General features: G+C 40.0%; 3 protein-coding genes and 1 non-coding gene across 4 annotated transcripts; 1 reads left to right on the forward strand and 3 right to left on the reverse strand.

Annotated features, from left to right (window-relative positions):
• Positions 1-1,156: 1,156 nt before the first annotated feature.
• On the reverse strand, positions 1,157-6,624 carry bcap29 (B cell receptor associated protein 29). The gene is made up of 8 exons (XM_078792952.1): positions 6,504-6,624; positions 6,031-6,124; positions 5,851-5,951; positions 4,217-4,364; positions 3,978-4,113; positions 3,100-3,202; positions 2,657-2,757; positions 1,157-2,400 (listed from the first exon to the last, which is right to left on the reverse strand). Exons 2-8 carry the CDS (start codon positions 6,120-6,122, stop codon positions 2,365-2,367), a joined length of 717 nt encoding a protein of 238 aa, XP_078649078.1. The 5' UTR covers positions 6,123-6,124; positions 6,504-6,624; the 3' UTR covers positions 1,157-2,364.
• A 375-nt stretch (positions 6,625-6,999) lies between these two features.
• On the reverse strand, positions 7,000-11,034 carry dus4l (dihydrouridine synthase 4-like (S. cerevisiae)). The gene is made up of 6 exons (XM_058080138.2): positions 10,684-11,034; positions 9,906-10,027; positions 9,682-9,799; positions 9,476-9,598; positions 9,178-9,404; positions 7,000-7,333 (listed from the first exon to the last, which is right to left on the reverse strand). Exons 1-6 carry the CDS (start codon positions 10,773-10,775, stop codon positions 7,068-7,070), a joined length of 948 nt encoding a protein of 315 aa, XP_057936121.2. The 5' UTR covers positions 10,776-11,034; the 3' UTR covers positions 7,000-7,067.
• Positions 11,035-11,392: 358 nt separating this feature from the next.
• trnav-aac (transfer RNA valine (anticodon AAC)) lies at positions 11,393-11,465 on the forward strand. Its single transcript has one exon. It is a non-coding gene; the product is annotated as a tRNA-Val (tRNA).
• A 309-nt stretch (positions 11,466-11,774) lies between these two features.
• Positions 11,775-14,711, reverse strand: rflnb (refilin B). Its single transcript, XM_058080141.2, is given in 4 exon segments — positions 11,775-12,702; positions 12,704-13,010; positions 13,433-13,521; positions 14,242-14,711. Coding segments are annotated over 4 exon segments (639 nt in total). The 5' UTR covers positions 14,434-14,711; the 3' UTR covers positions 11,775-12,651.
• Between the last annotated feature and the right edge of the window lie 170 nt (positions 14,712-14,881).

The following is a 14,881-nucleotide window of genomic DNA, read 5'->3' on the forward strand; positions in this document are numbered from 1 at the left end:
ATATCATTTAAACAACATTTGTTGTACTTTTTCAACACTTTTATATTGCGCCAATTCACAACAGAGGTTCCCTCTGTACTCATGTAGCAGGTCTGGAACCATACCTCCTAGCACCCAGAAGAAGTTCTTGTTTTCAATGACTGTACCTGACTGGAGTGATAATACTGTGCCACAGCAGTTGGGGTGTGTCACAACATGTTTCTTCGTGCTATATTTTTTGCAGTGGACAATGGCATGTAGTGCCAACTCCATTATTGCATCCATTATCTTTGCTGTAACAGTGGAACCTTGGTTAGTGTCATTAATCTGTTCCACGAGGTCGTACTGTACTGAATACAGACTGTAAGCCAATCCTTTTTTTTTCCATAACAAATTAAGGCATTCCAGAAAGCCAAAAAATGCTATCAAAAACATGATTTATGGTTTTACATGCATAAAACAATGAGGAATGACAAATCAAAGAGATAAATACACAATGTGGCAGCGAGATCACCACCTTCCTGTTCATATTTCTTGAATTCAGTAGTTTCTCACCACAGGTCTCTGCTTTTCTTCTGATCACAGCCGCCAAATGACATTGGAGCCATAGAAAGTTGCGAGTGCCATTTCATAAGGAAGGTGACAAACAAATATGTCATGGCAAAACAAGAAGGTGGCACTCTTGTTGGTCTCTGTGTGTCTTTGTCATCACAAGGTCAAAATAATCCCATTCAGTCATTTATATGTATTTCCAATTGTTTTATGCATGTACAATCTTAAAATTGCATTTTATGTTAACATTTTTTTAGGCTTTTCAAAGCATAGAACTCCAGAGTCAGACTTCCTTTTCCTGCTTCTATGTCGTAGCACACTAATAGGTTGCTAACAAGGACGTTTTCTAATAATAAAACTAAATACCACCTTAAGAAAACAATGTCTGGATATATTTAATTATCTGGTGCCCATAAAACATGCTGGTTGCCATAAAGGTTTTACTATGCCCATAAATGGACCCCATACATTGATAGGGATTTTTTTCTTTTAACAACCGGCATAATGGAAAAGAGTGTGCTAATTTCGGAGGTTCCACTGCTAACTCCTTTGGTTTACCTTTCCCTGGAGAAAGTGAGAAAGTGGCATGTTGAGTTTAAGTGCAGCACACAAAAGATGTGGATAATGCAAAATAGCCTTTTATTCTCAACACACACTGTGCTTTTCTTTATCTCAGGTAAAATAAACAGGCACATGACCTGGGGCCTTCAAGTTAAATACGTATATATATTTTACAATGTTCAAAATATAAAGTGAAGTGTTTATTTTTTCACTTAAAATATACATACTAAATCTGTACTGTAGGTTTGAAAAAAGCTGTCCATTGAGCAACAACAATAAATAAAAAAGTACCTTATTTATTTGCATTTCCTTTTCCGTCATTATTTTTTTATATTGCATTTGGTGGTGCAGGTACACCCCAAAGAACCCCTCAAGGAACACTTCGAATGCCTTCTGTGTTGGGAAAACTCTTTTACGCTCTAGAACCCGGCCAAGATTGTAGACTTGGTCAACAGGTCCACAACCTGGACAAAAGCCATACATTCCTCCAAAAACCATATTCTTCTCCCAGAACCCCTGAATAGACCTTACCAGGAGTATGACCCCACTATAGATGAAACACTCCCCTCCCCCACCTTTTACCACATCAGTCTGCTAATCCAGAGGCACCTTTTATTGAAGAAAAATACATTCTGTAAAAATGACCAGCATTCCTCAACAGCCCGTCTGGAAAATGTACTAAAACATTGGTGCGTTTAGGAAACACACACCTATGAACAAACAATTCATTATGTCCCACACAGTCAAATTCTCAACATAAGACCATCCTTCCAGAATAGAAAATGAATGAATTAAAAATTAAGACCAAAGATGGGGGAGTTGCTGCATGTAAACGCTGACCATTTCTACCACAACACTTTACCTTTAAAATGACAACAAAAAGACACTGCGATGGAACAAATATAGTAGTTTGTCATAGACAACTGAATGCTAAATGTGCAAATACATACAGTATACGAGCCCAGCAACTTTTGATTATGGTAATGGAAGATAGGTCGTAAATACACAACCGTAATTTACATGTGCAAAAAAAATAATATGGAGCATTTGTGGATTAAAGAAGCATAACAAGCCTATATTTGGAAGAAAATAATGCAAATTGGCTTCTTAGGCCCAAAATAAAAATACATATAAGTAGCAATCCTCTTTGCCGCACAGTGTCAGGCAGAAACTGGAAACTCTCCTTTAAGATAGTCAGGTGTCGGGGGGACAAAAGAGAAAAAGAGCAGGCATCAATGCAAAAACTCATTGCTCTTGTTTTGGGGAGCTGCTTCAGTCGTCCTTTTTGTTTACATCGTTTTGAAGATTCTGGAAGACAAACAAAATTAGGAAAAAAGTTAGTATCTTGGCGAGGCCAAGAAAGTGCTTTCATGCATTCAATGTCCACCGCTTATCCCGTTCAGGGTCACGTGTGAGCTGGAGCCTATCCCGGCTGACCTTAGGCACGAGGTGGAGTACAACCTGGCCTGGTCACCAGTCAATACGCTACTACAATACACCAAGCTAACACTGCCATCATGCAAAGTGCTTTGCTGCTTCTTAACAAGTTGAAGCAAAGCGTCACCTGCAGCTCCTGATGTTCTTTCAGCAGTCTGTCATACTCCCTGGCAAGACCGTCCGTCTGCTTCTTCAGTCCATCTGCATCACACTTGGACTTCTTCAGGGCTGCAGTGGAAAAGGTTACAACTTTAGCAAATTGAAAATCAGAGTTTAACATCAAACTAGAATAGCAAATACATGGATGGGTTTGCTGCAAGCCGCAATGTGTGCCCTGATAAGAACTAGACATATGAGAGGTAAAGCCATACTAAAACAAGGGAACTCTTCCTCCCACAAGGTAAAACTATGTGATTAGTTATGTCAAGCGGCAACAAAATGGAATGGGATTAGCACACCATCCTGAAAATTCTACAGTATATATATATATATGTATATATATATATATATATATATATATATATATATATATATATATATATGTATATGTATGTTATGTATGTTACTAACCATCCTCTGACATCTTTACTTCCTCTTTCAGTTTCTCCACCTCTTTCCTCAACAGCTCCATGCCTTCTGCAGTTGCTTTATCTCCCGTCGCCTCCATCAGGGTCTACATGACACCAGGTGACAGTCAATTATTCATCAGATGTGCATATGGTGGCATTAAAAAAGGGTGGGGGGGTGTGTGGTTTGAGGGAGTCATCAACATGAGTTCCACTCTCAGCACATTTACTGTACCACCTAATACTGTACTGACCCCAATATAAAACAGATTGTTTTTTTCCTACAAAATTCAAAATAAGACATGTTGTCTTATGTTCTCGGCTTAACAGGGTTATACATGTCATCAAACATTATTAGTCCAAAATATTGAAAGACAAGTATTGTGGTCACCAGGCATCAGTAATGTTATGAAACATGATGTTAGCGTTCACACTGCATGGTATTGAACCGACAAGCCACGGCTGAGATGGATATACAGTGGCTGAGACAGAATGAGAAAAAATGTTTCTCCCGTTCCGTGTGGAAGTGGTAAGTTTTTTGTTTTCAAACTCCATTTGAAACACTAAGTTAATAAGTAAATTGGAGAGGCTAACTAGTTAGCTCGGTAGATAGCTCCGATCATGGCTGTCTGATGCCCCTGCAGTGACCCCATGCTCTGTATAATGTGATATTAACAACGAATAATAGGAGTGCTAAAGTGGCTAAAGGAGGGTTATTCAAAGTCTACAGGGCTTCAATGTTAATATTTAGTATTTAGTAAGTCAAACAGGTATTTTACAAAAAATATTCAGTTAATTAATATTGAAGACTACTTGGCGGAAATTAATTTATCGCGGTCTGGTCTGGAACCAAAAATCTCCCACTCAACCATGAAAACATACCTTCTTCAACAGCTCGTTGTCCTCCAAGTGCTTTTTAGCAGCTTTGTTTGCATTTTCAGCCTGTGCCTGAAGTGCAGCAGTGGTCCCCGACACGGAAGCCAGCTGATTAATCAAAGTGACCACTCGCTTCATAACCCTTTACACCAAAGTACAGTTAATACTCAAGGCTTCAACTGACAGCTATTGTGTTATTTTTAGCTGTAAAAACTGCAGTACAGTAGAGTACAGTACAGACTCACAGCCAGAGGAAGACGGCAAAGCCAGAGATGTAAAGATTCCTCTGAGCCCGGAAAAGCTTCATGTGCATGTGGTCAAACATGTTGGGCTGCAGTTTGGCATCCGTGCCGAGGTTTTTAATGGAATACTTCCGCACCTCACGGACTGCATCTAGGGAAGGAATAGCACAAAGATGTGATGAGAACCACAGAACACAGAATAACAAAGAAAGCAGATTGTTCAGATACGACTGAAGGAAACGGCCTATATTCCTGAAAAATGGCTGACTATCCGTGCACCTTATACAATAGGTTCTTTGATGATTTCCGTGTGTCCTGTTAAAAATATAAGTACCGGCTTTCATCTCTTGGCTAGGACTTCGAGGCCGCTAAAATATGTAGACTTTGGCTCAAATCATGCAAACAAAATAGATTTTCACACCCTAGATATGAAAGGCAATATCGCTGCCATAATAATAAGTCAGTACACTTAAACAGGTATACTGAGTATTACTGGGTTCTTGAATGAACACATTTTGGCATCCATGACCCTCATTGCGCACTTTCTGAAATTACCATCACAATATTAAATGCTTATATTGATAGTAGCAAACACACAGCAACGTTCAAACGCGCAAAAACAAAAAGGATCCCAATCAAAAAACACACAAACACCACAAAACACGAGAATGAGAAAATGCTGCAAATCACATACAACACGGTAGGATCAAAAACAAATGCAAATTAAAAATGTTGCTAATGCCCAAAACAAAACGGAATGATGAACATAATACTACTACATCACATGCAGTAGAGTCAAATAAAATGGTCACGCATATAACAGAAAATTTACCTTTTCATTTTGCCAATTTTCTTCTTTCTTTCTGCATCTTTAAAGACGGACATCCCAAGTGTGGCTCCCCTGGTAGCAAGAAAAACTTCTGTTTTGTTCTGTGAACCTGCAGCATTTCTCTGCATGCAGCAGTTTTTGGGGGTTGTGTGTGCGGTTTTGCCATTTGAAACATTTTTCTTTTGCATTTGTTTTTGCTCTTGACCGCAGTATGGGTCTGGATACTACATACTACAGAAACCTATAGCTTTGGTGGAGCTTTGGATTCTAGACTTTAAAGGCACCGGTTAATCAGATCAGGAATTCTACTGACCAATTGCATGCCAGTTAAGCCATCCCACGTACTACTCCGCAATCTGTGCAATTCTAGGTGCTATACATTGTGACTCTAAATACAGAGATGAAAGATAAGCGAAAGAACGAAAAAAGAGAGGACAGCGAGACGACAGCGCCGGAAGAGACAAGAAAAAAATAAATAGGCATGGCACTCTCTAAAAAGAGAAAAGTGGACAGCAAAAATAGAGCTGTCAAACCAGCGTGAACAGACTTGATGTCCATTCTCCCCTCTGGAAAGCATAAAACCAGTTTGTCGAATATGCGCAAAGACTGTGGCACTCAAAAAGTGCCACTATGACACAAAGTATAAAGTCTTTGAAGAAACATACCGTTATTTTTGCGGTTTGAGCATTTGGACATTGCTGCAAATTTGCCCGTCGGCCACTATAGACAGTGGTTTGAAATGAAAGAAATGTTTTGAAATATGAACCAATTTTGTGACGAACATTGGACACATACAATAGGCACTTACCAAGAAATAGGACGATAAGTATAACAATCATTGTAAGAAAAACTTTGTTCCAAAACTGGGCTACTGGACTCCAGATCCTCAAATTGAATACACCCTGCCACCTGAAATATAAACACACCATTAACATATATGGTCATTTCAAGCAATGGACAACAGATAATATATTCCCATCATCATTACCTCTTAGCAGAGATGAAGGGTAAACAGAGAATAACAAGGATGCCAATCTCTATATAGAGGAAGAGTGCTACAGCAGTCCATTGCAGCGTCATGTCTAGTAGATACGAAGACAAGATGAAAAGAGCAACAAAGCAAGTTTCATAAGCTTAGTCAACTCAATGTAATGTAGGTTCAATGGGAGGTGTGGTCGCTTCTATATGTGGCCTCTACTGGTTTGACAACACTTTGCAGAAACCTCCTAGCTGTGTTCATAGTTCACTTTACTTTGAGTCAAATATTCAGCTAGCTGTAGTTCACGATGCAAGTATAACGCCTTCATGGCAATGTGAAGTTATTAATAATGCCCCCCACCACCACAATAAACCCAAATTGACACGAGATGCTAGCCAAACTTAAGTGACCCAAACACTGAATATGTTTAAACAGTTTCACAACTGTAGGACTTTGTAGCTACAGCTAGCAAGTGAACTTACCGTCGACACAAGAAAATGGACGCAGACGACCACACACAAAGATAATACTGTAATGGCGTGTTAAAACTTATCTGTCGGCTGCATTTGACTACCTGCTTTGTACACTTCCTGTTTGAGGCGCGCCAACAGCAACTCGGTTAACCAACAGGCGTTTCCGCTGCTGTTTCAAATTAAAATGTTTAGCTAACGGATATATTCTTAAACAATTAAATCAACTATGGCAGAAAATAATAATCAGTCATTAAAAATGTCGCTCAAAACTTTGGCAAAGGTTCTATTTCCGTAACATAGAAGTACATTTGTTCTTATTGTGAAGAAAACTTTAACTTCCGTTTGTCCTGCTCCTAAATCAAACCGTCATTTTTAAGACATTCTCAATTGGCCTTGTGAATTATTATAATGCAGTGTCAGAGAAATCAAATGTAATAGTGTCATTCTGACTTTGACTATTATTAATGTCATACTGATTAAAAAGCACAATATGAAAACACAGACATGGTTTACAATGCAGCTTTATTTCATACATAAAAGTAATTTAAAAAAATTAAAAAGACATAAATGTTATCAGGTCTCCAAAACATGCACAGATCCATATGTACTCTGTAAGTAGTCGATAACAGCTGATGTACTACAAAGAGAATTAAATACTTTTCTCTCAGGCTGGGAGCTAACTCTATCCAGCATGTAGATCAGATGATTGTGGAAGCAAGTAAATGGGGTGCCTTGCTGTACAGAGATGTCCACCCAGTCCCATATACACTCCAACGGTGTGTCTTCATACCCCGCGAACAAAGCTGGGTTAGCAAGTAGCCCCCGTGCGACCATCACTCCTAGAACAGGGACATTAAAAGAAAAGTCATATCTCTAAGATTGTGTTGCATTATAGGATATGAACAAATTAGATGCATAGGAGAAATAGATACTTTATTGATCTCCAAGAGAAATTCACACCAAGTTTCAGCTAATTAGAGACCCTGGGGGTTACAGTGAAGAAAATAAGTATTTGAACACCCTGCTATTTTGCTATTTCTCCCACTTAGAAATCATGGAGGGGTCTGAAATTTTCATCGTAGGTGCATGTCCACTGTGAGAGAGATAAACTAAAAAGAAAAATCCAGAAATCACAATGCATGATTTTTTAACAATTTATTTGTGTGATACAGCTGCAAATAAGTATTTGAACACCTGTGTATCATCTAGAATTCTGACCCTGAAAGACCTGTTAGTCTGCCCATTAGAAGTCCACCTGCACTCCATGTATCATCCTGAATCAGATGCACCTGTTTGAGGTCGTTAGCTGCATAAAGACACCTGTCCACCCCATACAATCAGTAAGACTTTAACTTGTAACATGGCGAAGACCAAAGAGCTGTCCAAAGACACCAGAGACAAAATTGTACACCTCCACAAGGCTGGAAAGGGCTACGGAGCAATTACCAAGCAGCTTGGTGAAAAAAGGTCCACTGTTGGAGCTATCATTAGAAAATGGAAGAAGCTAAACATGACGGTCAATCTCAATCGGAGTGGAGCCCCATGCAAGATATCACCTCGTGGGGTCTCAATGATTCTAAGAAAGGTGAGGAATCAGCCCAGAACTACACGACAGGACTTGGTCAATGACCTGAAAAGAGCTGGGACCACCGTTTCCAAGGTTACTGTAGGTAATACACTAAGACGTCATGATGTGAAATCATGCATGGCACGAAAGGTTCCCCTGCTTAAACCAGCACATGTCAAGGCCCGTCTTAAGTTTGCATATGACCATTTGGATGATACAGAGGAGTCATGGGAGAAAGTTTTATGGTCAGATGAGACCAAAATAGAACTTTTTGGTCATAATTCCAATAAGCGTGTTTGGAGGAAGAAGAATGAAGAGTACAATCCGAAGAACACCATCCCTACTGTGAAGCATGGGGGTGGTAGCATCATGCTTTGGGGGTGTTTTTCTGCACATGGGACAGGACGAGTGCACTGCATTAAAGAGAGGATGACTGGGGCCGTGTATTGTGAGATTTTGGGGAACAACCTCCTTCCCTCTGTCAGAGCATTGAAGATGGGTCGTGGCTGGGTCTTTCAACACGACAACGACCCGAAGCACACAGCCAGGAAAACCAAGGAGTGGCTCCGTAAGAAGCATATCAAGGTTCTAGCATGGCCCAGCCAGTCTCCAGACCTGAACCCAATCGAAAATCTTTGGAGGGAGCTCAAACTCCGTGTTTCTCAGCGACAGCCCAGAAACCTGACTGATCTAGAGAAGATCTGTGTGGAGGAGTGGGCCAAGATCCCTCCTGCAGTGTGTGCAAACCTGGTGAAAAACTACAGGAAACGTTTGACCTCTGTAATAGCAAACAAAGGCTACTGTACCAAATATTAACATTCATTTTCTCAGGTGTTCAAATACTTATTAGAAGCTGTATCACACAAATAAATTGTTAAAAAATCATGCATTGTGATTTCTGGATTTTTCTTTTTAGTTTATCTCTCTCACAGTGGACATGCACCTACGATGAAAATTTCAGACCCCTCCATGATTTCTAAGTGGGAGAAATAGCAAAATAGCAGGGTGTTCAAATACTTATTTTCTTCACTGTATATGCTTTTTTTATATGACTATAGGAGACTGTAAGTGATACACTGAAGGTTCTTTTTAAAATAAAACAAAAAACAAGCCTACCATCAACACCAGTGAGCTGGTGAATGGACTCCACATCACGTAAGTACTTTATGTCCCCATTGGCAATGACAGGTATGGACACGCTGTCTTTGACTATCTTTATGGCGTCATAATGGACAGGCTGATGGCGCTCCTCCGATGTGCGACCATGCACCGTTATCCAGGATACACCTGCTGACTCGGCCTTCTGGCACAGATCAACTGTCTTTCTCAGGTCGTTGTGGATTCTATGTGCGTCATGTCAATATGATTAAGGAAAAAGTTTGGACACCGCTTATTTGAATATTATTATTGTTACCTTATTTTAATGGACGCTGTATATTTAGGATTGTCCACTTGGTTCCTCACATGTTTGACCATATCTTTAACCAGCTCAGGCTTATTGATAAGGCAAGCACCATAACCTGCTGACATGGCCCATCTGAAAGCACATGACATAATACAACCATATGAAGCAGCGCACACGACTTAACTAATAACTAAGAAAAGACTTGTCAGGTTCACCTCTGGGGACATCCACAGTTGAGGTCAACTCCATCTGAGAAGGGCGCAACTGCACAGGCGGCATCAGCCAGAGTCTGGGCATCATGAGCAGCAAACTGCACAATCAGAGGTCTGTCACCTGAGGCAGATAAAGACAAAGTGGAGTAAACACTGTTTTCTGAAGATAAATGACAAAGATGCGTTGTACATACAGCGAGTGATCTGTTGGTGATATAGCTACTCACAGTCATTTGTGGTGAATTCGCTGTCTCTGGCTTTGACAGATCGCACAAAGTCAGAAGCAACTATCATCGGAGTGAAGCAGATATCGCAGTGGTATTTCCTCACCAGGGATCTGAAAGCCAGCCTGTGGGGAAATTATAGTACACCAAATGTTGTGATGTGTCAAAAACTGTCAAAAACTCAGCATTGGTTGACAATATAAAATGCTAATTTATATTGTTAGTGTAGTTGGCTGTAGTTGTTGGTTTTGGCTTCTACCAAATGTTTGAAACACTTTCATAAGTTTAGAATTGATAAATTAGAGAGGCTAACTATTTAGCTTGGTAGTCTACTGTGCAAGAGGCAGCAATATCTTGTGTCCCTGCAGTGATCCCATAGAATGCACATTGTGGCGTAAACAAAGGATAAAAGGAGGTAAAGGTTACTATAGGGGTGTTATTTCATGTCCACTGGGCTCTACTAATGGTAAAAATCATATTGAGAAAGTAATTAAGAGATTTCGAATGCTATAACTTTGTTTCCAATTTGCGGTAATCTGTACCTCTTTTGTTATGGCTGGGACTTTTCTTTGAAGACCATTATGAGTGTCATTCATCCATTTTATATACGGTTTGTCTTCATTAGGGTCACAGGTATAATGGAGCCTATGGAGGCGTTGTACACCCTGAACAATCGATCGCAGGCAATGTTTTGGAACAATTAAGATACAAGTACAGTACTGCTAATGTGTCACATTGTATTATTACTATGGAATAAACTGTAGTAAATGGGTAAACTTACTTTGAATATCGAACCATCGGTGCACAAATTTTGACCACGTTGTTTCCTCCTTCAAACATCTCCAACACGCTACTGGACTTCGTGGTCGTCATCCTCCTTGTCAAGCCGCAATGCTACCATTTAGCATAGCAAGCTAACACCCGACGACACACTCGTTATATTTTCAAACTCAGTCTACTGGCCCTTTGTCGTTCTATCCTTAAATGTCTATTTTATATGCCAAACGCCACAAAGCTTAAATCAATATATTTATATCTATAAATACATGTAAAGTTCCCCGTCGGTCCATCATGCCGGAAACTGTGGGCGTGTCCTCAGTATTCGACGTAATCGCACACGTGGTGCAAAACAAATAAAATAAAAATTAAAAAAGACGTCCTAATAATTTAAACCCCGAACAAAAACGCTGAAAATATAACTAGAGAAAATATATAAATTACAATGAGCAAAAAATGCATTGCAGTTAGGCAAGCTATATTCAGCTAATGGTAGATTCAAGTCATGTTGGAAATTGCTGTCTTCAGATTAAAAAACAAAATATGTAAATTAAGTTACAGTATACACTGAAACATTTTCAATTAACTTAAAATAGATCACACTAAACAGTCCGTTGTTCTTTTGATTAATCTAAAGCTTAATTTTAACTACTTCTGATATTGATTTTTGTTTTTTTGTAATTTGATGTGGTCAGTCCCACCGGATATCAGCTGTTTCCATAGTGTAGTGGTTATCACGTTCGCCTAACACGCGAAAGGTCCCCGGTTCGAGACCGGGTGGAAACAAGTTTTTTTTGATCCTGAAAGTGATCTAAAAAATCCGACTAGATCTAATCTGACGTCTTTACGTGAATCTGATGATTATGTATACATAAGTAGAACAAGAAAGGAAAGTCAAGGACAAAAATACGTTATTTTGAACTACAGTTAATTCTAATCCTTGCACCTGCTGGCCACTAGAAGGCGCTCACACACTACAAACCTGATTATCCATTATTTGTGTATTTTATTTAATAAGGTAATGCATGGCTTTCTCCAACCTTAACACATGCTTTGTGTTGCATACAAACCACTTCAAGTACATAAAAACAGACAAAGTCCAATGATTTTATTTCAAATTGGCCATCAGTGAGTCACCAATATAAAAAAAACATGAGTGGGACAAAAAATATTGCAAATATATCTACTGACACTGTGAACTTATGCACTGATAAATATCTGACATCTAAAAGAATTACAGGAATAAATACGGTCACTTAAAACCAAAAGGATGTTCATGTGAAAGTGGAATGCCGCTTTTTTCCACTAAGTGATATCAAAAATAGTTCTCAGTGTAGAAAAATCCCCACATGTTCAATCTATCTCACCTTCATAAGTCTGCAAAAGCATACTGAACAGTCACTTTAATCCACCGATATTAATATAATACTCGAGGGAATTGCAGCAGTTGGCGAGAAAGGAGGCAAGGGAAGAGCTTATTTCATGCAGAAGGATTGTGCATTGCCAAAACAAGTGTACAGTATTTTCACCACATACGCTGCATTGTGCTAGTTTGTGTTAGTTTAAGTGAATAAAACCTGAAAAGTCCTGCACCACGGTGAACTGCTCTTCCGTTCCTCAATTAATTGCTGTCGGCCTCATCAGTTTTTCCTCTGATTAAAAAAACAACCTGGCTGCCTTCGTGGCCAATTTGCGGAGACTTCAAAAAGGGCAAGTAATTAGCCTTCATTGGTCATCAGACAAAAAGTAGCAGGTTGCTGGAAATCACTAAAAAGGTCATTTCTAATAGATTGACTCACCCGTTGACGGGGCTGTAAAGGCATGGAATACAAGGATATTACATCCTTTTTACTTTACATCTTTAGATCTCCGCACAAGCGCTCCTGGTTCACTGCCATCAAAACAACAGATACCTGGCTCCTCAAATGTAAAGACAACACAGCAGGTTTCTCGACAGCCAGCCATGGTAGAGTTACAGTACAGGACCAATATAGAAATGCTCGCCTCCGCTCTTACTGAGGTAGCTTCTTGCGGCCTACCACCTCCAACTCCACTCTGGAGAGGAAACGCCGGGCTCGTCGGCGGCTGTCGTAGCTCAGCTCTGTGGCGTACACGGCACTCGTCTTCTTGGGGTAGATGATGGTGGTGCTCTTGAAGCTCTGCGGCCGATGGCGGGGCTGGAAATCGAGCTGTGTCTTATAGTGGCGCCAGGTGCTGTGGGACAAGGCGGTGATGGTCTGTGTGCAGTGCTCCAGGCCTTGACCCCATGGCTGAAGGGCCACATTCTGGATGAAGTGGCGGTCGGACTCGTAGTGCACTGATGAAGTGTATCTGTGGATGACAGAAGACGTTAGCTGTACTCAGTAGTTGACTTTCTCCACTGATATATAGTAGAACCTTGGTTAGTGTACACCCCAGTTTGTGTATTTATTTTTTTAGTTAATGTCCAAAATTTTAAACGCATAACTTTAATTCAGTATAAAACAAGTGGCGCAAGGTATGCTGGGAAACCAGAAGCACTCCTAGTGAGATTTCCGTTTTTGAATACTTGAGGCCCAGCATCACCTGGTCTCTACCTCCAGAGGCCATTTGAGACCCCCGCACACCAGTCTAGGGTGTACACCGACTCTCACCAGAAGTCAACCTGCATAGGTCCAGCTTTCCCAGCAGCCCGTAACAGGTTGGCAGTATATTTAAAGACATTCTGCAGTTGTAATATACATATAGATAGATATTTCTTGAACGCAACCCACCTTACTTCTTCAGCAGGTAAAGGATCGAACGCTATGCCTTCCCCGAATGACAAAGGCTGCAACGAGTGACCAGAGGGAAAAACTGAAACCTGCACAAAAAAATATTTAGAAAAAGCAAGCAAGTTAGGTTAAAACTTCTAATAATAAAATGATAATTTCTGTAGGATCCCACAGACAGGTTCATAGTCTATCGCTTTCTTTGTATTTGGTGTCGCTTCTACACCACTATCTGTGCAACACTTTTTATATTCAGTATAGTTACTCCAGACTCCATTCACTGTGCAATATTAAGGCTCTAAATGCAATATATTAAGTTCTAAGTAAAGTATTTCTACAATGCCTCACATTAACTCACTGACAAGATCTCATCATATTATCTGCAAACTGTATTTGTATATAACTCTGGGTAAAATTGTTGATTTGTTAATACTTGGGTTGTTTATATTGTTTATTTTTGTATATTTTGTACTGCTTAACTGATTCTGTACTCTTGCTGCTATGTAATGCAATTTTCCCCACTGAGGGACGAATAAAGGCATATCTTATCTTAAATTTTGCTTAAGTTATGATATTGTCTCACACAGTATTCAATATAAATGTACAATTAAGAGTTGTTTTGTTGAATGTTATTTACTCAACTGCATGGCCAATGAGTAACTACACCCCCGGCCAGAATTTCAAGAAATAGTGGTATACACAATGTTAAACAATTACATAATAGAATACTGAATTAATCAATAATGAGGTTTTGTTTATGGGTTCTACAAGAGTGTGATGACATTACGACAAGAAAAAGGTCTGTTTCCCACCGTGGAGGTGCTTCCATCATCTTCCGGCACCGGGCTCACTCCCCGGGCTTTGTCCTGAGGCAGTAGCCAGGCGCTGGGGCTGGGGCTCGGCGGTAACCCGGAGTCCGGGCTGTCGAGACCTCTGTCTGCCGTGCAGCTCATACCCAGGGGATCCTCTTCGCAAACATTTGGCAAGTTTAACCGTCCGACCATTTCAAGAAAGAGACGTTGTGAAAGTCCAAACAGAAGGATGCTTGTTGCGAAGGAGAGAAATACTTCCACAAGTTCCTCTTTTGCTTTCGTACTCTTCTCCCGGACAGATTTTGGGGTTTAAAAAAACTCGAATCCTTTAAGCAACTCAAATTGACAACGCCACCAACAAATAAAAATAATGTTATAACAGTGAGGAGTGAAACACTAGACAAAACATTTTACTGTACTGCAGCTCTACTTCAAACTTTCCCCTCTAATGAGACTTCAGAAGTTAAAAGAGGAAAGACCCGCCCCTTTGAGGCCTTTCCTCGATGCTGATTGGATAAGGGGGACAGGAAACCAGATACCAATCGCTCCTAAAAGGCTCTATGGACAAACAAAACGATCTCTTTCAAATACATTTACTGCTATCTTTCATGAACTGAAGTCAATGAAAAAAAAAGAATGT

Source organism: Doryrhamphus excisus, linkage group LG8 (assembly GCF_037039965.1).
Source record: "Doryrhamphus excisus strain RoL-2023G ecotype Guam linkage group LG8, RoL_Dexc_Guam_v1.1, whole genome shotgun sequence".
Taxonomy (NCBI): Eukaryota; Metazoa; Chordata; class Actinopteri; order Syngnathiformes; family Syngnathidae; genus Doryrhamphus; species Doryrhamphus excisus.